The sequence below is a fragment of the Chanos chanos genome, chromosome 6 (genome assembly GCF_902362185.1).
Source record: "Chanos chanos chromosome 6, fChaCha1.1, whole genome shotgun sequence".
Lineage (NCBI taxonomy): Eukaryota > Metazoa > Chordata > Actinopteri > Gonorynchiformes > Chanidae > Chanos > Chanos chanos.
The window spans coordinates 5,833,727-5,853,726 of record NC_044500.1 but is presented as its reverse complement, the minus strand read 5'-3'; the positions used below and the strand labels follow the sequence as shown (position 1 = coordinate 5,853,726).

Genomic DNA, 20,000 nt, shown 5'->3' with positions numbered 1-20,000 from the left:
GTAACACACACACACACACACACTCTCTCCTAGACCCACACCCCCACAGGTAACACACACACACACCCACACCCCCACAGGTAACACACACACACACTCTCTCCTACACCCACACCCCCACAGGTAACACACACACACACACACACTCTCTCCAAGACCCACACCCCCACAGATAACACACACACACATACACACACTCTCTCCTAGACCCACACCCCCACAGGTAACACACACACACATACACACACTCTCTCCTAGACCCACACCCCCACAGGTAACACACACACACATACACACACTCTCTCCTAGACCCACAACCCAGTAGGTGAGACATTCACACACCTGACCACACTCAGAAGTAATACATATGTATTCCTGCACTCAGCTCCATAGTTAACACACACACGCAATTCCATACAGACAGAGATGTCTGCATGCCAAGCTGATGTTCTGCTCCCTTTCTCTGCTCTTTCTCAGTCGGCCATGTCTACAGAGGGTGGAGCCATCACCCATACCAACGGTGAGAATGTCACTGCTGTTGCCATGGCAAGCAGACCCGGTGAGTGGAGTTTGTCAGGTGACTTGGACACATCGTCTTATACAGTTACCCAGACCTTCATTAAAGGAAAAGTAATTTTTTAGATGCACACCCACACATACTCACTGAAGAGTCACTGAAGTCCCTCACTAACGTTTTTATTACACACACAGAAAGCTATTTCCCAGATAACTGTCACATATTCACACTAAGGAAACAAATCCCATGCATGTGTGCAGTGGCGTGTTGTTGTTAGCCATTTTGAGACATTCCGTATTAGGGCCTCATGATAAACTACGTTGTTCTGACTCTTAGTTCTGTCATTCAAAGCTTTAATAACTTGTTGTCTGCTGTGTGTGTTTTCTGTCTAGTTGAAAGAGTGAAGGCTGTATCTCCAGCCCTTCCTACCCCTCAGCCTCAGGAAGTGCCCATTCCCCCCGGGGAAAACCCCCTCCTTGAAGCTCCTCCCAGTCCACCCCTCAGTAGCCCAATCAGCGACACAGTGGATGCCCCACCCCCTGCACCTGCTGACAACCCCCGTATTTCGCCAGTTGCTACAGAGACCACAGCTGCCTCCAAAAAGGAGGAGCTTAAACCAGAAGTGACGTCGCCTTCAGAAGTAGTCATCACTACCCAGCTAACCAGAACTAATGGTTTGGGTTTAGCCATGCCCCTGACCGATAAAAAGGCTGAGCTAGCACAGACTACAGACCTCCCCATCTCCACCCCCACGGTTGGGGAGCCGTTAGATTCACCAATTGCCCAGCCAGAAGAGCTGCAGCTCTATAATGGGTCGGCAGCTCCAGGGGTTCGGGAACAGGAAGCACAAAAAGATTCCGTGCGTTGTGATGTCAGTCCGATTGCTGAACCAGACGTTACCAAGGAAGCCCCGCCTGTTACCGAGGTAACAATATCCACTAGGATCATCAAAGCAAATCTGCCTCCAGCTGTCAAGGAGACGGCTGTTCCTGTTGCCAAGGAAAAGGCTCCCGGGCTTACCAAGGAGACACCTACAACAGTTGTTAAGGAGAGCCCTGCACCTGTTAAAGAGATTCCTGGTGTCAAAGAAACCATTGTGCATCCAGTTAAGGAGACCCCCGCTCCAAGTGTCAAGGAGACCCCCGCTCCGGTTGTCAAGGAGACCCCCGCTCCGGTTGTCAAGGAGACCCCCCCTCCGGTTGTGAAGGAGGCTCCCGCTCCGGTTGTGAAGGAGGCTCCCGCTCCGGTTGTCAAGGAGACCCCCGCTCCGGTTTTCAAGGAGGCTCCCGCTCCGGTTGTCAAGGAGACCCCCGCTCCGGCTGTCAAGGAGGCTCCCGCTCCGGCTGTCAAGGAGGCTCCCGCTCCGGCTGTCAAGGAGGCTCCCGCTCCGGCTGTCAAGGAGACCTCTGCTCCGGCTGTCAAGGAGACCTCTGCTCCGGCTGTCAAGGAGACCTCTGCTCCGGCTGTCAAGGAGACACCTGTGCCAGTTCTCAAGGAAACCCCCACTCCAGTTGTTAAAGACACCCCTTCGCCAGTTGTCAAGGGAACATCTGCACCTTCTGATGCTGTTGTTACAGATGCTGTAAAAGCCACACCCCCTCCTACAGAGGAGCGAGAGGACACGCCCCCACCACAAACCCCTGCTCCAGAGAGCACTATGCAAGGTGTGTATGAGAGAGTGAATGAGGAGTATGGGTTCAGTTAGCTCAGTACATGCATGTTGAAAAGAGCCTGTTCGAGTATGTTCTGTGTGTATGCGTATTTCTGCAGCTGTTTCTGTGCCAAAGAAGAAGAGGAAACTGAAGGAGCTGAACAAAAAGGAAGCTGTTGGAGATTTACTGGATGCCTTTAAAGAGGTCAGCTTTGCAGCTAAAGTCAACACACACACACACACACACACACACTCTCCTCCTCAACTCTACAACTGTTTGTAATCATATACACTATGCCACACTTCTATAACCTCCTCACAGTCATACAAACACACACACACACACCATCTCACACATAACACTCACACCCTTGTTACTCTTTTAGAGTAACACACATTGATGTTTTCTTTCTTTCTCTTCCTCTCACTCCATCCTGCCTTCACTGTGTCTCTCTCTGAGCAGCCTGTGCCCACACCCCCAGAACCAGAGGCCACACCCCCAGTTAAGACAGAGCCAGAGGAACCCCAGCCAGCGGCTCCGCCCCCTGTAGAAGAAGTAGATGAGACGTGGGAGGATAAACTGGATGCGGAAAACATCCAACCACAGAGCCCCCAACCAACCACACCCACTGAACAGAAATACCAGTACAAAGAGGGTAGGGTTAATACGCACACACAAACATACACGCATACACCCAGAGCTGAGAGTTTTACCTGAAAGAAATTTGTATAACAGAAAGGGAAAAATGTAACCGAACTGAAGAGACACACACACACACACACACATATATATATAATAGTCCTTGTGGAGGCCTTGAAGAAGTAGTTACCAGTTTATATGTGAAGTAGTTAGCAGTTTATATGTGTATCCACAGATGAAATAAAATGGCTGTAAATTATACTAAGATGGCCTGAAGTCTCTGTCTCTGCTTCCGTTTCTCTATTTCTCTCTGCAGAACAATGGAAGCCACTGAACCCAGAGGCGAAGAAGAAATATGATCGCGAGTTCTTGTTGGGATTTCAGTTCATCAGCGCCAGCATGCACAAACCAGAGGGCCTGCCACACATCAGTGATGTTGTTTTAGACAAGGTATGACGCACAGACTCAAAAACTATTAGGATCTATCTTAGGACCACGACTTTTCCCTTTGTGTATGTTATCCTTTGAAAATGTTTTATTGGTTTTTAAAGCTCTTAATAGTATAGCATCTGTATACTTGCAGACCTACTTCAGATCCTCAAAGTCAAATACAGAAAGAGTGTAGGGGCATGTTTCTGTTTTTGTGTACCGGAACTCTGCAACTTGCTGCTGCTTTTTACCAGACAGTAACTATCTGACTGCACCTTTTAAAAAGCAGTTAAATTCATATCTTTTAACTTAGCTTTTAGTCATGTTAAGATGATTATTTCTTCATTTTATTTGTCATTGCATTTTGTCTGCACAAAGCCTATAAAGCTTTGTGTAAAATCTCTTAGTCTCTCCTTGGATAATAAGCCTCCTTTTTCTCTTTCTTTCTTTCTTCTCTCTCTCTCCCCCCCTCTCTTTCTGTAGGCTAATAAAACCCCTCTTAGGCAGTTAGACCCGAGTCGTTTGCCGGGGATGAACTGTGGCCCAGATTTCACTCCATCATTCGCCAACCTGGGAAGGCAATCAATTGGAGGACGCGGCCCAGTGAGTTACCATAGCAACCGTCATCTCCAAAAATGAGTTGTAATCTGTTCTTAATTCGGAGAAATATTTAAATGTTGTTAAATTTGATTTAGGAAACACGAAAGGCCTTATCTCCCATGCTTCATTTTAGAGGCTGCCTCAACATCTCTCTCTCTCTCTCTTTCTCTCTAGCCGGCTGGGATGGGGGGTCCCCGGCGGTCTGGTCAGGGTCAGCGTAAAGAACCGCGCAAGATCCTTCCCACTGTTTCTCTGAGCGATGATGTTCAGCTGAACAAGTCGGAGAATGCCTGGAAACCGTCGGCCAGACAAGGCAGAGCGGGTGAGGAGGATGATGCAGAGGCAGCAAAGACTCAGGAGCTTTTCAAACGTGTGCGGAGTGTTCTGAACAAACTCACGCCGCAGATGTTCCAGCCCCTGATGAAGCAGGTGACTGAACTGACCATTGACACAGAGGAGAGGCTGAAAGGAGTCATAGACCTCATCTTTGAGAAAGCCATCTCTGAACCCAACTTCTCTGTTGCCTACGCCAACATGTGCCGCTGCCTTATGGGGGTGAGTGTGTGTGTGTGTGTATTTGTATGTTTGCCTTTGCTCCGAGGATGACTCTTACACTGTCCGTGTGTCTGATCAGTAACGTGATTGCACACTTTCGAGCTGAGGAGCCATGATTCATACCTGTGTGTGTGTGTCTTACTGTCTTTCTGCCTTGTTTCGCACCTCAGCTGAAAGTGCCCACAGCCGATAAACCAGGAGCGACTGTAAATTTCAGGAAGCTTCTGTTGAACCGCTGTCAGAAGGAATTCGAGAAGGATAAGGATGATGATGAAACCTTTGAAAAGAAACAGAAAGAGCTGGATGCTGCCTCTGGGGTAGAGATGGCTTTAAATCTCATACTATTCTGACACTAATGTCATAACAACTCTCAGAATGCATGATGTCATAATCCCAGCAGGATTAGAAGGCTCGAGAAGTGATATTGCAATAGCAGTCAGAATGTAAAACTTAATAATAATAATCCTAGCTAGAATACATAAATCATTCTAGCTAGAATACAACATGCTGTGTGTTATATCCTAATCTGAAATGTACGTCTTAACTGCTGTTAGAATATGTGATGTCACAATCGGAAAAAGATTAAAATGTATGAAATTTGTTGTCATAACATTTAAATACGTGTGGATGTTACCTCATGCTGATGACACTACTGAGAGCTGTACGTGCTCTTGATTCTACATTCATTCACTTTGGGTTGTTTATTCATTAGCTCCATCCTGCTGACCCCACCTCTTCTCCCCTTACTCCCTCTCTCAGGAGGAGGAGAGACAGCGCCTGATGGAGGAGCTGGAGGAAGCCAAAGACAAGGCTCGGAGACGGTCGTTAGGCAACATTAAGTTTATTGGTGAGCTGTTTAAGTTGAAGATGCTGACTGAGCCAATCATGCATGACTGTATTGTCAAACTGCTGAAGAACCACGATGAAGAGAGTTTAGAGTGCCTCTGTAGACTGCTCTCCACCATCGGCAAGGACCTGGACTTTGAGAAGGCCAAGGTAACACACTCGCGCTTATCAGAATACGCAAAATGTCAAACTATACCATTATCGATCGAGCTCCATCACACACACATGCACATACACATGAACACACATGCTTAATCTCTGTCTTTTTCTTTTTAGCCACGCATGGATCAGTACTTTAATCAGATGGAGAAGATTATAAAGGAGAGAAAAACCTCCTCAAGAATCCGCTTCATGCTCCAAGACGTGCTGGATTTGAGACGGGTAACTACTACCTGTGTGTGTTTGTTTGTGTGTGTGTGTGTGTGTGTGTGTGTGTGAGAGAGAGAGAGAGAGAGACAGCCTCATAGACACCCACTCTAGTGTGCAGACCTGGCTTGAGTGGCATTTCACACTGAGGCTAACAGAAGCTCAGCTGTTTAATGCAGGGCGGCTCCTAAAGCAGAGTCACTCTGTGCCATAGGCTGACACAAGTGTCCGTAAACCCCTGGGATTCAATCATTACCCTTTTAACCTGAATGTGCAGTTCACAGGCACATGTTTTTTTTTTTCTAGTCCTTAAGCTTATAGTAGGTGTCGGGTAGTTTTACTGACGCTGTAAAATGAAATGTCCACTAAAATTTCGTTCCACCTGCAGAAATGTTAACTTTTTTGAGACAATTCAAAAGACACAGTGGACATATTTTTTCTAGCCTCATTATTCTACGACCCATTGCGGTTTGGTTAAAGTATTAAATTGGATAATACTGGTTGTATTTACTTTTTTAATGAAATGGAAAGTCAGACATTGCCGTAAAATGTTTAAACCAAAATATGATGAAATGAATTTTATGTTTGTTAACATGTTTGATACTCTGAAACCTAAGAGGTGCTAACTAACCCATCATAAATGTTAATTTGAAACCATCGTGCTCTTTTGGACTAGTTCTGTTTCTTGTGCAATCACTCCATTCCTGGAAAATGTTTGCGCTGTGTGTGTGTGTGTGTGTGAGAGAGAGATAACAGGATGTTCGTATTATGGTCCTTGCATGCACACCCACACATGCACTGAGCGCAAAAGATTTACTGGGAAGAACCAAAGTTTTGGTTTCGTTTCCCTGAAAGTGTGACTGGCAAAAGAAAGAAGGAAAGAAAGAGCGAGAGTGACACAGGTTGGGGAATGCATGTGGAGTTACAGGAAAACGAGAGGGAGGAGGACAAAGAATGACTGGCAGAATCCTCTGCTCCACCTTCGTCAACACAGCTCTTTTCTTACATTTTTTTTTTTTTTTTGCACCTGTTGTGTTCCACACCTCTGATTCCTCTGTCCAAACCTGCTTCTCTCTCTCTCTCTCTCTCTCTGTCTCTCTCCCATTCTCTTCCTTTCTCTCATAGAATAACTGGGTTCCCAGGCGTGGTGACCAAGGACCTAAGACTATAGAACAGATCCATAAGGAGGCTGAACTGGAGGAGCACAGGGAGCAAATCAAAGTCCAGCAGCAGCTCCTCTCCAAGAAGGAGAGCCGTGGAGGCCCAGGAGGAGGTGGGGGAGGAGGTCCAGGCCTAAGAGGAGGCCCTCATACCCCAAGCCCACGTGGAGGAGGACAGGGGCCTGATGAAGGCTGGAACACAGTCCCCATCTCTAAGAACAGACCAATCGACACAACACGTCTCAGCAAGATCACCAAGGTCTGAGTGCTTCAATGACCCGTCAGTCTAAACACCAGTCTCTCACACCTCATCACTGAGCAGTGTAAAACAGTTCTACAGCAGACACACAGACCAATACTGATCAGTGTAAAACAGTTATCATACACCAGGCACACACACACAAGATCACCAAGGTCTGAGTGCTCATTTGACCAGTCAGTCTCACACTGGACACATACACACACACACACACACTAACACTGATTAGTTCAAATACTGAATCCAGTTCACTATTTAAATGGGTTAAGGTATGATGATCAACATACAGCTGAGCTTTGTAATGGAGGCTTATATGGTACTGATATGTGTCACTGAAGCTAGTAATCAACCTCTCTCTCTCTCTCTCTGTCTTCTGTTTTTTTTTGTTTGTTTGTTTTTTTTTTGTTTCTCTCTGAAGCCAGGAGCACTAGACTTCAATAACCAGCTTCTTGCCCCAGGGGGTAAGGGGACATGGGGCAGCTGGGGTAAAGGCAGCAGTGGAGGATCAGGAGCCAAACCCAGCGACAGTGGTGAGAATATACACACACTTCTGTCTGTGTGTGTGTGTGTGTGTGTGTGAGAGAGGGAGAGATAAAGCAAGGAAAGAGAGAGTCTCCTTTGTCACTATGAGTGAATGTCCCCCGTGTGTGTGTATGTGTGTGTTCTTTACAGACTAACCCAATCCTGTTTTTATCTGAGTTCTCAAATCTGTAGATTGCAGGTGTACTTTGCAGTGAATGTTCTGGGTTTTGTTTGAGTGATTACAGGCCTGTATGAGTCATCAGAAAGTACAAGTTTGATTTGTGTCATTAAACAATGACTTATACTGCTGTAATGAAAAGGCCAAACAGCCTCTCTCTCTCTCTCTCTCTCTCTCTCTCTGTAGAGGAGAAATAATTGTACTGTAATTCTGAGGAAGATAACACCCATGGGGGCTTTGACAGCAGCTCTCTGTTGCTAAGTTTAACTCTGTATATGTGTGTGTGTGTCTGTCTGAGCAGCTCAGGACTCTGGTCGTCCAAGCACTCTGAATCGTTTCTCAGCGCTCCAGCAGCCTTCCTCTTCTGCCTCATCCTCACTCACAGACTCAGACAGGAGAGTTCCACACAGGTCAGGGGTCACACTCGTTCTACGTCTCTCCTTTAACCACTCTTCATCTTTCAGAACTCAGTGTGTGTGTAGCATGGTTTCACACATCATGGCTTAAGACTCCCTCCGCTCTAAGACTGACTCTGTCTTTGTAACTTGCACACAAGTTTGTAACTTGTTTTTTCTCTGTCTCACACACACATACACACACACACACACACACACACACACACTCACTTACTCATGCTCTCTCTCTCTCACTGTTAGGAGTAGCTCCAGTCGTGAGCGGGGAGACCGCTACGACAGGCGAGATGATCGTATGGACCGCGGTGGAGACCGGTTTGACCGCAGAGACGATCGTGACCGTGGCTCGGACCGTTTGGATCGGAACCGACCAGCCATCGGCAAACGAAGCTTCAGCCGTGAGAAAGAGGAACGGAGCCGGGAAAGGGAACAGCGAGCAAGTGACAACGTCCGCCGTGTCTCCAGCATGACGGAAGACAGAGAGAGGGAAAGAGAGAAGGAGAGGGAGAGGGAACGAGGCAGCAGAGAAGGGGTTACCATCAAAGAGAATGGTAATACGGGATCACAGATACAGAGTATACCTCGGGGGGGTGCTGAGTGTGTACAGGGATTTGAGAGTGTTTTTTCAGCATTCTTAACTGGGGTGTTTTTGTGTGTATGTGTTTTGTGTGTAGGAGTGCGTTAGTTGTCTGTAACACTCCTCCTTCCCCTGATGTTCATCGTATGGGCAGGGCCCCAAGTTCCTTTTAAACCTCTGAATCAATTCTCTTTAATACTCTCAATTTTGATTGTCTTGGGCCTACTTAATATTATCTGTATATATAATATTAATCGGTACTCTCAGAGGAAGAACTTTACCAGTAAAATGAACACACAGATCTCAGATTTAAAGTCATAATTCCCAACTATTTGCTGGACAAATATTATATTTGTGTTTTACATAGAATTTAGTTAAAATACAATTTCTCCTTCCCAGTTTTGCACGAAATGTTATCTGTTTTACAGTATTCTCAGAAATTAAATTGGCATAAGGTACTTCGAAGTACATAGGCGTATTCGCACACTGACTGTACTGAGTGGATCCACGCAACAACAACCTACAAAACCTGTTGCTATAGCAACAACAACCTACAAAATCCAGGTTAAATCAAATAAAACGTCGCAGGCCTATGTCAACGGTGGTGAGCGTTGTGCCCCAAAACAAATGGCCACTTCAGCTGTAAATGAACAATAAAATAGAGTATGGGACGGTACCTGTTACTGTCTAGTGCTCTTTCATGTCTTTACTCTTCGTCTTACAATCGCGGAGTCCGTCCTCGAGCGAAGATGGCGCGGCGTTTCCGTTACGTTGTGTCTTTCAATCCAACGGAATTTTGGACATATACTGGGTAGGCTAAAGCACTATCTGGTTAAGTCTTCTCCTTTCTAAATAAGAAACGTTTAAAGTTCACCATGAAACTCGAGCCAGTAGCGTCAGTGTGTGCTGCCAACTGGAATTCCGTCTATCTCGTCATTGAACCGAAACCAACTTGCTAATCAGTTAGCTTGGTACACTTATGAAAGCGCTTATCAACCCAATATGAAGATCCTTCAAGCTGTTTACGAGAGTAAAAACGTAAAAAAAAATGTTCCCTAAAATGATTGCTTCGATAATCGTAAAAAATATACATAGTACACCCAACCAGTAAATTAGTTACTTCTGAACAAACGAAAAGTCTCCTCAGAAGACGCACTACTCGCTCTCTCCCTCTCTCTCTCGACTGACAACTATCTCGCACGCGCTGCGTCTCGTGAACATCAGCCGGTCATATAGGAATATAGCAAACACGTATCAAAAAGCTTTTTATCATAAGAAAATTCATGAACAAGATAATGATTACACACTAATATATATATACACGTGTGTGTGTGTGTGTGTGTGTGTATATATATATGTGTGTGTGTATATATATATATATATATATATATATATATATATATAAAATATATATTCACTTATGCTTTTCTGATACTATTCTTTTAACTGTTTTTTCTTTTTACTTATAAGCACTAATAATTTTATATATATATATGTGTGTGTGTGTGTGTATTTTTTTTTTTTCTCCAACCGGGCTACATATCATAATGGAAACCCTCTGTCTCTCCTCCCAACAGTGAAGAGAGACACTGCCCCCACACCTCCTCCACCCTCCACTAAACCTGCTCTGACTGAAGAGGAGCTGGAGAAAAAATCTACCGCCATTATTGAGGAGTACCTACACATCAATGACCTCAGGGTACGTGCATACACGCACACACGTATACATACTTCAGTGAACTCAGGATATGCACACACTGACATGTTATTATTCATTTAAAAATTTGTCACTTAGAACTCTCTTTTTCCTATGTCTGACACATTATAACCACATTCTGTTAGTGTTAGTGTTTCTGTTATCTGCTGTCAAGCATGGTTTTGGTCTTGGAGTCACAGGGTTTTTATTCATCTATTTAAACAAGAAGCGAGTGAGTCTGTGTTTAATTATGCTCTGTTGCTCTGTGTCTTCCTGGCCTGTAGGAGGCGCTGCAGTGTGTGAGTGAGCTGAACAGCAGTGCGCTGCTGTATGTATTTGTGCGGATTGGCATTGAGTCGACGCTGGAGAGAAGCGCCATCGCTAGAGGGCACATGGGCCAGCTGTTTCACCGTCTGATTAAAGCAGGAACACTGACCACACAACAGTACTACAAAGGGTGAGTGTATGTGTGTGTGTGTGAATGTGCTGAAATGTAAATGAGACATTTTAATGCGTAGCTTTTGTTTATAAGAGATTACAAGAGAGAGTCTATTAAATAAATTGTGTGTGTGTGTATCTTTGTGTGTGTGTGTGTTTGTTGTTAAGGCTTCTGGAGGTGTTGGAGGTAGCTGAGGACATGGCCATAGACATCCCTCATATCTGGTTGTACCTGGCAGAGCTCATCACTCCCATGCTCCATGAGGGAGGCATCCCTATGGGCCAACTCTTTAGGTGAGCCCCAGGCTTCAGCTGAGGCCTACACCACACAGACAAGCAGTGCCTATATATATATGTTATTAGTCTGATTAGACAGACCAGGCCTTTTGTATTCGAAACTATTATTAAAATGTTGATTTTGGATCGACTTACCTGTCTATCTATCTGTCTGCCTGCTTACTTAAATATATCCATCTTTCTGTTGATCAATCATTTGTTCCTAAACCCTGAATACTGGTTGTAATAAGATTTTTTTAGCCGTGTTCTCAGACTGTAGGGTGTGTCTGAATATAGCATTTGTATTTGTGGAAGAAATGGATTTATGCCTCTGAAGTGCTGATTTTGACCACCAATATAATTGTGGGCGTGTGTCACATCTGACCTCTGGCCTTTTACCTTTTAGGGAGATGTCTAAACCCCTGGTGCCGCTGGGTAAAGCTGGTGTTCTGTTAGTTCAGATTCTCAACCTGCTCTGCAAAGAGATGGTAAGCTGTGTCTGTGTGTGAGGGTGTCTTTCTCCAGTGTTTATTTCTGTTTAAGTTGCCTGTTTGTGAGTCTGTCGTGGCATTTTGTGTGTGTCTGTGTGAGTTTGTGTATGTCTGTGTTATTTTGTGTGTGTGTGTGTGTGTGTGTGTGCGCGCGCTTGCATTTGCATTTCAGGTGACCGTTTTGTGTGTGTGTGTGTGTGTTTGTGTTCTGTAAAATACTGATGTGCTGTCTCTGCCTGTAGACCCATAAGAAGGTGGGAGCCCTGTGGAGGGAGGCGGGGCTTAACTGGAAGGACTTCCTGACTGAAGATGAGGACGTCAACAAGTTTGTCAGTGAAAACGTGAGAGATCAAATAAACCGTGGGAGCAGAAAGAGAAAAACATAATTAATGTAGAAAACCAACCCTGAATGTCTTTAATACTTCTCTCTAACTCTCTCTCTCTCTACCGCTCTGTCTCTCTGCAGGGAGTGGAGTATACTTTGGGTGAGGAGTGTGTGAAAGGAGGTGGTAAGAATGTGATGAGTTCAGAGGAGATCAGTAAACACTTAGACCAACTTCTACAGGATAAAGCCACCGATCAGAGGATCTTCGACTGGATAGAGGTGTGTGTGTGTCTGTGTGTGTCTGTGTGTGTCTGGGTGTGTCTGGGTGTGTCTGGGTGTGTCTGGGTGTGTCTGGGTGTGTCTGTGTGTGTCTGTGTGTGTCTGGGTGTGTCTGGGTGTGTCTGGGTGTGTCTGGGTGTCTCTGGGTGTGTCTGGGTGTCTCTGGGTGTCTCTGGGTGTCTCTGGGTGTCTGTGTCTGTGTGTGTCTGTCTGTGTGTGTGTGTGTGTCTGTCTGTCTGTGTGTCTGTGTCTGTGTGTCTGTCTCTGTCTCTGTGTCTGTCTCTGTCTCTGTCTCTGTGTGTGTCTCTGTCTCTGTGTGTGTCTCTGTCTCTGTGTGTGTGTGTCTTTGTGTATCTGTGTGTGTGTCTGTTTGTGTGTAGTGTGTCTGTGTCTGTGTGTGTGTGTGTGTGTGTGTGTGTGTTTGCACACAGAAGCAGCAATGATAAAGTGGGTGTGTGTGTGTGTGTTGAAGCAGTGCTACACAACATATGTAATTAGGGGAGAAACTGTTTCCGGCTTCACGGTAAAACGCGGTAAAATTCCAGACGGTTAGCGTTACCGTTTCAAATTTTAATTTTAAATTTCGTTCGTTAAAAATCCGACAGTCATCGAATTGGTTGTAAAACTGTTCCAACAGGAGAAACACTTTACTCCTCTGTATTTCCATCAGTTGTTGGGCTCATTGCAATTACTATCACTGTCATCTTAAGCCTCATTTCTATTTATGTTATTTGTGTTATTATTTTAATGTTTATGCAAACAAAAAGTGCATAGTGCTGCTAATTTTATTTGTGGTTTTCAGTATAAAACTTGGTGAAATTATTTCAGTTTGTGTATCAGTACTTTGTGAACATTTTCAGCATATTTTAACAACACTGTCATAATATTGATAGCTGTGATAATTTTGGTCACTATAATCGTGATATTAAATTTTCATATTGTTTCATCTCTATATGTATGTAATAATACAGTGTGTATTATTGTGTTTGTCATTTGTGTGTGTAACTGTGTTAAGTGTGCTTGGTTTACCTCAGTGTAGGTGTGGAGATGCATATTTGTGAGGGTTGTTTTCTTCCTGTTGCTCTGACGCTGACCTCTTCATGTGAACTTTGCCCTGTGTTTGTAGGCGAATCTGGATGAGCAGCAGATGGCGTCTAATGCCTTTATCAGAGCACTGATGACCTCTGTCTGTCAGTCAGCCATCATCTGTGAGTCTCCTCTCACTTTTGACCTTTTACCTTTGACCTCAGAGAACTTTACGTTCGTCATCGATTACACAGGAATGTTGTGCTATTTTCTTATTAATTAACAATTAATATGAGAAAATGTGCAGCTTTTTGGGTCATTTAAAGGGGTGATCTGTTGCCATGATAACCCAGTAAAGCATAGCATAGAATAGCATACATTAGCTACCATACTTTGTTTTATCAAATGGCAGCAGTTTCCTCTGGATTTTAGTGATGTCAAGTCCTCAGTGGTGGCAAGTCTTTCTATAGAACTTTGATTGTGTGTGTGTGCATGTGTGCATATCCAGATGAAAACCCGTATAAAGTGGACACCCAGCAGATTACCCAGAGGGCCAAGCTGCTGCAGCGTTATGTGAAAGATGAGGATAAAGAACTACAGGCTCTGTATGCTTTACAGAGCCTCATGGTACAGATGGAGCAGCCCCCCAGTAAGTGTGTCTCTGTGTGTGTGTCTCTCTCTCTCTCTCTCTGTATTTGTATGTGTGTTTGTGTGTAAGTGTGAGTGTGTGTGTGTGTCTCTCTCTCTCTGTATTTGTTTGTGTGTGTGTGTCTGTGTGTGTCTCTGTGTGTGTGTGTTTATGTGTTTGCTGTTCTGCATTATCAGCTTTGGCCAAACTGTAGCAGTCTGTCTGATTTCGTTCTTCCACGATCAGTCTTCCATTAAATCTGTTTTTGTGCCTGTATTTGTTTGTAGAAACACTAAAGCCTTTTTTTCCATATTCTACTCTGATTCCTCCCCATTGATGCAGTTCTGTATTTGACTATCTCTCGTTCCCTCTCTGTAGATCTGTTGCGAATGTTCTTTGACGTCTTGTATGATGAAGACGTCATTAAAGAGGAGGGTTTCTACAAGTGGGAGTCGAGTAAAGACCCAGCTGAACAACAGGGCAAGGGTGTGGCCCTCAAATCTGTCACCGCCTTCTTCACCTGGTTACGGGAGGCAGAGGACGAATCAGATAACAGCTAGATTTTAACTCCGCCCACCTGAGACTGAAAGAAGATGAAACGTGGAAGTCTAAAGAATCCTTCCGGGGAAAACAAGAAAAAAAGAGTAAAACTTTGGGAGAGATTCCACTACAGAGAAATATAAGTCTTTTTTTTTTTGAACAACGGAATGTCTTTTTTTTTCTTTTTTAGCTGAACTGAACTGAATATAAATAAAATGAAAAACATTGAGCTGAAAGAGAGCAGAAGAGGAAGCCTTTGTTGCTATGGGAGACTCCTCCTTTTCCCTTGTTGTTTTTACTTTCACTACTTCCTGTCGCCATAGTGACGGATGCAGCCAGGCCTCCCTCAGTGATGGAATTCACAATGATAAAGAGAAAATCACAATAAGAAAACGGACAAGGCTGCTCAAATGCTTTATTTTTTAAATTCTTCATACATGGAACTTACAAACTGTGGGCTGCATTTTGGAGGATCGATGTATGGATGGATGGATGCGTGGTACAAAGAATAGATAACACAGTGTTTTCTTTTTTTTTTTCCCTTTAATTTTTCAATTTTGATTTTTTTTTCTTTCTTTCTTTTTTCTTCTTTTTTTTTGGTTTCTCCAGAGTGTAGAATTGTTGGAGTGTGACTTTTCTGCATTTTTTTTAATAAGCAAAAAAAACAAAACAAAACAAAAAAAAAAACAACAACAACAAAAAACAACAAAAAAAGCAAAGTAAGTTTCCCATTGCAGAGCTGTGATTGGTGGATTCATACCGGGGGACTGAAAAACACCCAGTCAGCTCTGATCATTACAGAGGAAAATGGGGGACATGAACTTTGATCTTTTGCTGCGTTGCTGCTGAGGAGTGGGGGTCACCGCTACTGCCCCTCCTGTGACCTTTGACCTTTCTCATACACTTTAAAAACAGAAACAAGAGGGGGGGGGGAGAGACTTTTTGACTAAAAAGTGAGGGTTTACCCCATGTCTGTAGTGCATTTTAAAAGAGAAAGTCATTAAAACTTGAAAAAAATATGTAGAGAAATCATCTTTAAAAGAAAATACACAAAAGATCAAATGACAGAAAAACTATGAAGAAATTTAAACAGTACGAATCCTGAGAGGCCTTTTCTGCTTCCTGCAGTGGAAATGCACGACAGGACAGTTCTGTAAATACGTTTAGGAGGTTTTTTTTTTTCTTTTTTCCTGTAATAAATAAATGCTAACTTTAATGCCATCTAATTTTTTTCCTGGCAGTTTTCTGTATTTATATGATTTTTTTTTCTTCTTTCTCCTCTGTCAGTGAGGAGGTCAATAACCCTCCTCTAGTCATTGATTACGATTTAATCATGGTTTTTTTTTTTTTTTTTTTTGTAAATATTTTTTGAGTTCTGAAATATTTAATTAAGAGAAATTTAATGCCTCTTTTCACATCTGAAACTGGAAAAGATAATAATAAAGAATGTTGCAATTAAAAATGAAAAAAGACATGTGCATGTGTGTCTTACGTTGCAGAAAACTACATGATGTGACCCTCTCTCTTTCTCTTTTTTTTTTACTTGCTCTCCTGGCATGCTTTCTCTGAATTTCGCTCTCAGTTGAATTTCGCTCATTTTCTCTGGAATGGCTTGTAGACATTACCCCATGCAGCCGTCCAGTCAGCCAATCGGAAAAGGGGGAGTATAGCATGTGGCCACTATCTCTTGTTCCTGATACGTTATTCTCTGTGTGTGTGTGTGTGTAAAAGAGAACGCGTTATGAAGTGTACATCCGTATATGCTACTAAACGATCGAACTCCAGTATGATGGGGCAATATCATGTCGTGCGTCAGTACACCGCCAGTCCTGAACTTAATGATCTGTCGCTGTTGTCCCTCAGCGTCCGGGACGCATGCATACAACTGAACGTCTCATATCCATATTCGCTCACAGTCCACACATATTCTGCTGATCTGTCAGATTCTACGCGGAACACATCACAACGCAATGATTAAAATATATTAAAAGAGGAGAGCTCACTGCGGGGATCTCTTACAGTGATGTACTGTTACTGTGCAATAGTTTCGAGAGGACGTAGGTTCAGTTCGATTTATCTCGTGAAGTTCGGCTTATTTCAGATGTATGATACGCCAAAGCAGGTTACCTCACTCTAAGGGCCGGTAAGATTGACCTGATTTTTCGCTGACTCTGTCAACTTCGTGTGCATAAGAAACCAGGCATGAACGTTTATCTGGCCACAGTTTCATAATTTATAGGCGTCCAGCTGATGATAAGTGATAAGATGAAGGCTAAGTAAGATGTCAGCGTGATCAAAAAGTTTCCACCCTTCAATAAATAGTTCCGCACGACACTTCTATGAAACTAATAGATTACACGGTAATCAGGTAGCGTGCCAATTTATCTCCAATGTTTATCTTGCACTGCACACAAGGTCCACATGAGTAAAAGTTTTCTTATAAATGACTAAAAGCGCACTATATCATGGCACCACACATCAAAGTTGTGCTGTCTGAAAGAAAATGATTCAGTAATCATATCTAGTCCTCTAAATTTCAGGGGAACTTTAATTTTCAGGAGATATTTAAATGATCTAAGAGCCGGGTGGTGAACCACTGGAGACGACAACTCTTTTTGATGAATGGATCCAAACGATTCGCCCGCTCAAAAAAAAAAAAACGAAAAAAAAAACAACGCGAAATGTTCACCGACACAACAGAGGGGTAGCCAATCGCAAAAAGCAGGACTTCTCCGTTAGTCCAATAACTGTAACCAAACTACATCTGACGGATATTAGCACAGCTAAAATCATTCCCGTTGAAATCCTGTTTCTCGGGATGGCCCCTGGCGATCCAGGTAGGCCTAACTGTCAGTTTAAAGTGCCGTTAAAGATCTGTAATCTCTGTTTCTCACTCTGGTGCGTTTTCATTTCTGACCACTAGAGGGACCCCCTAGCACTGACTGTACAAACATCATTTGATTTACCAATGCATTCCTAACTTTTTTTCTGGCTAAATCGTGATATTAACGATGAAAATTAAATTACATTCATATTACGCCTTGTTCATCTCAGATTTACAATGGCAACAGATAACAATAACTATAAAACGCCAGAGAGAAACAAATGCTGCCTATGAAATGAGTATTTCTGGGAATCAAGTACCCTACCCATCCAGCACACACACACACACACTCACACACGCAGATTCTCGCACACCTAGTGGGCACATGCAGAATCACCAGCCTCAACAGGGCTCAAAACACAACACTGACCTCCTCACCAGGAGGTGCCAAAGAATCAATGCTGCTCCAACATTACCCCCCCCCCCCCGAACCCCACCCCCCTCTTTCCACCCTGCTATGTAATTTCACTACTCTCTCTCTCTCTCTCTCTCTCTCTCTCTGTGCATGAACAGATGTGTGGTTTTAATTGAGTTTTATGTAACACTGCTCTGTGTTTGGATTTTAATAAAATGAACAGAGACCATCTTCTCTCTGTTATGAGAGTGTGTAAATTAGGTTGGTGACACCAGGCACAAGTATGTGTGTGTCTCCTGCCGGTATTGTTAAAGCTGTTTGTGTGTGTGTGTGTGTTTATGTGTGAGAGAGAAAGAGAGTGTGTATGTTTTTCCACTTCAAGATATGGACACAGTGTGCATGCGTGAATGTGTGTAAATGGTTCATACCTTGAACTGAAAGATCTAACAGTGTGTGCAATTGGAAAATGCTGACACATTGTGACTGCACACACACACAAACACATACACACTCATGTGCAAGCACCCACATGTAAGAGAATGGGTGTTTGTGTTTGTGAAAAACAGATATTAGAGCTTCAACAGCATCTGAGTGTATTGAGTGGACCACTTTATATTAAAGTTTTAAAAGTGTGTATGCTGGCTCTGTTAAAACATTTACGGTGTGCGTTATCAGTTGCTGCTTACCACATTATCCCCCTGGCTGTATTTCATCTCTACCTATCTCTCTTTTATGATTGTTCACTGTGCACTGCTCCTTTATCATGCTTTATTGGTTTCTTACTGAAATCTGAGTCATTCTAAACAACTAAACTGTACAAAACTTTCATCAACTTCACATTCAGGGAACAGATGGTAGATACCCTAATGCAGTTGTACGTGTGTGTGTGTGTACATGTGGTTTTATTCTTCCTGGAATACACATTGCAGTGTATAAATTTTATTTCAACAAACTGAGCTTCAGTGGGACTGTTATACTTGATTGTATTATTTTATACACCAGCAGAGAATAAAAAAATGTGAGGGAAAAAGTGAATAAGGAAGAAACCACATTCACATTGGAAAAACGGGATTAGAAATGAACTCTAACCTGAAGTATGAGATTTATGTTTCAATGTACTGATGTTTAGATGCTGGAAAAAGAAAACAGTTAAGATTTAGAGTGGATTATTTAAGAGCAGAACTTAAGTTACCTTTGTATAATCTCTTGGACTTTTCTCCCTGTTCTGATTGACTCTCAGGGTTTGGAACTGGAGCTCTTATCAAAGAGGAGTGATCGACAGGTAAAATATGATGAGATTAGCCCTTGCTCTTTAGTCAGTGGAAGGGACATCTCACAGAGTGTGTGTGTGTGTGTGTGTGAGAGGTTACTGTCTGCAGGCGTTGTAGAGATGAAGTTGCTCTTCACGTGTGTGAGTCTGCTGGTTGGAATCTGCCTCAGTGATGGTGCAGGTAAGACACTAGCCCACCACAGTATTGTGTAAAACAAAAAAAATAATGTTTGGGTTGTGCTCCTCTCCGTTCCTGTGTTTTTCTCATCACTCTGTGCCCACTATCACCTGGTCTCCACTTTTCTCACCTGTCCTCACCTACTATCACCTGTTCTTCACTTTTCTCACCTGTTCTCACCTATTATCACCTGTTCTCTACTTTTCTCACCTGTTCTCCACCTTTCTCATCTGTTCTCACCTATTATCACCTGTTCTCCACTTCTCTCACCTGTTCTCATCTATTATCACTTGTTCTCTACTTTTCTCACCTGTCCTCACCTATTCTCACCCATTCTCTACTTTATCACCTGTCCTCACCTATAAACACCTGTTGTCTACTTTTCTCACCTGTCCTCACCTATAAACACCTGTTCTCTACTTTTCTCACCTGTTCTCTTTTGTGCACATATTATAACCTGGTCTCTATGTTTCTCACCTGCTCTCTCCTATTATCACCTGTTCTCCACTTTTCTCACCTATTATCACCTGTTCTCTACTTTTCTCTCCTGTTCTCTTTTGTGCACATATTATAACCGGGTCTCTATGTTTCTCACCCGCTCTCTCCTATTCTCACCTGTTCTCTACTTTTCTCACCTGTTCTCTACCTTTCTCACCTGTTCTCTGCTTTTCTTACCTGTGGTCGACAATTATCACCTGTTCTGGTTTTTTTAGCCGTTCTCTGTTTTTCTCACCTGTTCTGTGTTTTTCTCAACTTTTCTTAGCATTTCTCACCTGTGCTCACCTACTCTCACCTGTTCTCACACCTTTTCACATATTCTCACTACTGTTAAGCCTCTCAGCTCTGGCTTTTAACTGCTAACAACTTAACAATCAAGTGTGTCTCCTACATTCTATAGTGA

The 20,000-nt window shown here is 43.3% G+C and overlaps 2 protein-coding genes across 2 annotated transcripts in view; both read left to right on the top strand.

Annotated features, from left to right (window-relative positions):
* The window catches only part of eif4g1b (eukaryotic translation initiation factor 4 gamma, 1b), a 46,396-nt gene extending 30,642 nt beyond the window's left edge, over positions 1 to 15,754 (top strand). The window contains exons 9-32 of the mRNA XM_030778749.1: positions 478 to 559; positions 910 to 1,442; positions 1,629 to 2,181; positions 2,288 to 2,373; positions 2,632 to 2,824; positions 3,125 to 3,258; positions 3,721 to 3,840; positions 4,012 to 4,392; positions 4,563 to 4,709; positions 5,152 to 5,388; positions 5,515 to 5,619; positions 6,730 to 7,023; positions 7,442 to 7,553; positions 8,025 to 8,133; positions 8,380 to 8,687; positions 10,291 to 10,412; positions 10,694 to 10,866; positions 11,016 to 11,141; positions 11,530 to 11,611; positions 11,857 to 11,955; positions 12,081 to 12,218; positions 13,345 to 13,426; positions 13,753 to 13,893; positions 14,251 to 15,754. Coding sequence (XP_030634609.1) covers positions 478 to 559; positions 910 to 1,442; positions 1,629 to 2,181; positions 2,288 to 2,373; positions 2,632 to 2,824; positions 3,125 to 3,258; positions 3,721 to 3,840; positions 4,012 to 4,392; positions 4,563 to 4,709; positions 5,152 to 5,388; positions 5,515 to 5,619; positions 6,730 to 7,023; positions 7,442 to 7,553; positions 8,025 to 8,133; positions 8,380 to 8,687; positions 10,291 to 10,412; positions 10,694 to 10,866; positions 11,016 to 11,141; positions 11,530 to 11,611; positions 11,857 to 11,955; positions 12,081 to 12,218; positions 13,345 to 13,426; positions 13,753 to 13,893; positions 14,251 to 14,432 — 4,539 coding nt within the window. The 3' untranslated portion in view covers positions 14,433 to 15,754. The remainder of the gene's footprint in view (positions 1 to 477; positions 560 to 909; positions 1,443 to 1,628; positions 2,182 to 2,287; positions 2,374 to 2,631; positions 2,825 to 3,124; positions 3,259 to 3,720; positions 3,841 to 4,011; positions 4,393 to 4,562; positions 4,710 to 5,151; positions 5,389 to 5,514; positions 5,620 to 6,729; positions 7,024 to 7,441; positions 7,554 to 8,024; positions 8,134 to 8,379; positions 8,688 to 10,290; positions 10,413 to 10,693; positions 10,867 to 11,015; positions 11,142 to 11,529; positions 11,612 to 11,856; positions 11,956 to 12,080; positions 12,219 to 13,344; positions 13,427 to 13,752; positions 13,894 to 14,250) is intronic.
* Positions 15,755 to 19,041: 3,287 nt separating this feature from the next.
* The window catches only part of LOC115814091 (alkaline phosphatase-like), a 12,457-nt gene continuing 11,498 nt past the window's right edge, over positions 19,042 to 20,000 (top strand). The window contains exons 1-2 of the mRNA XM_030776813.1: positions 19,042 to 19,102; positions 19,933 to 19,977. Coding sequence (XP_030632673.1) covers positions 19,042 to 19,102; positions 19,933 to 19,977 — 106 coding nt within the window. The remainder of the gene's footprint in view (positions 19,103 to 19,932; positions 19,978 to 20,000) is intronic.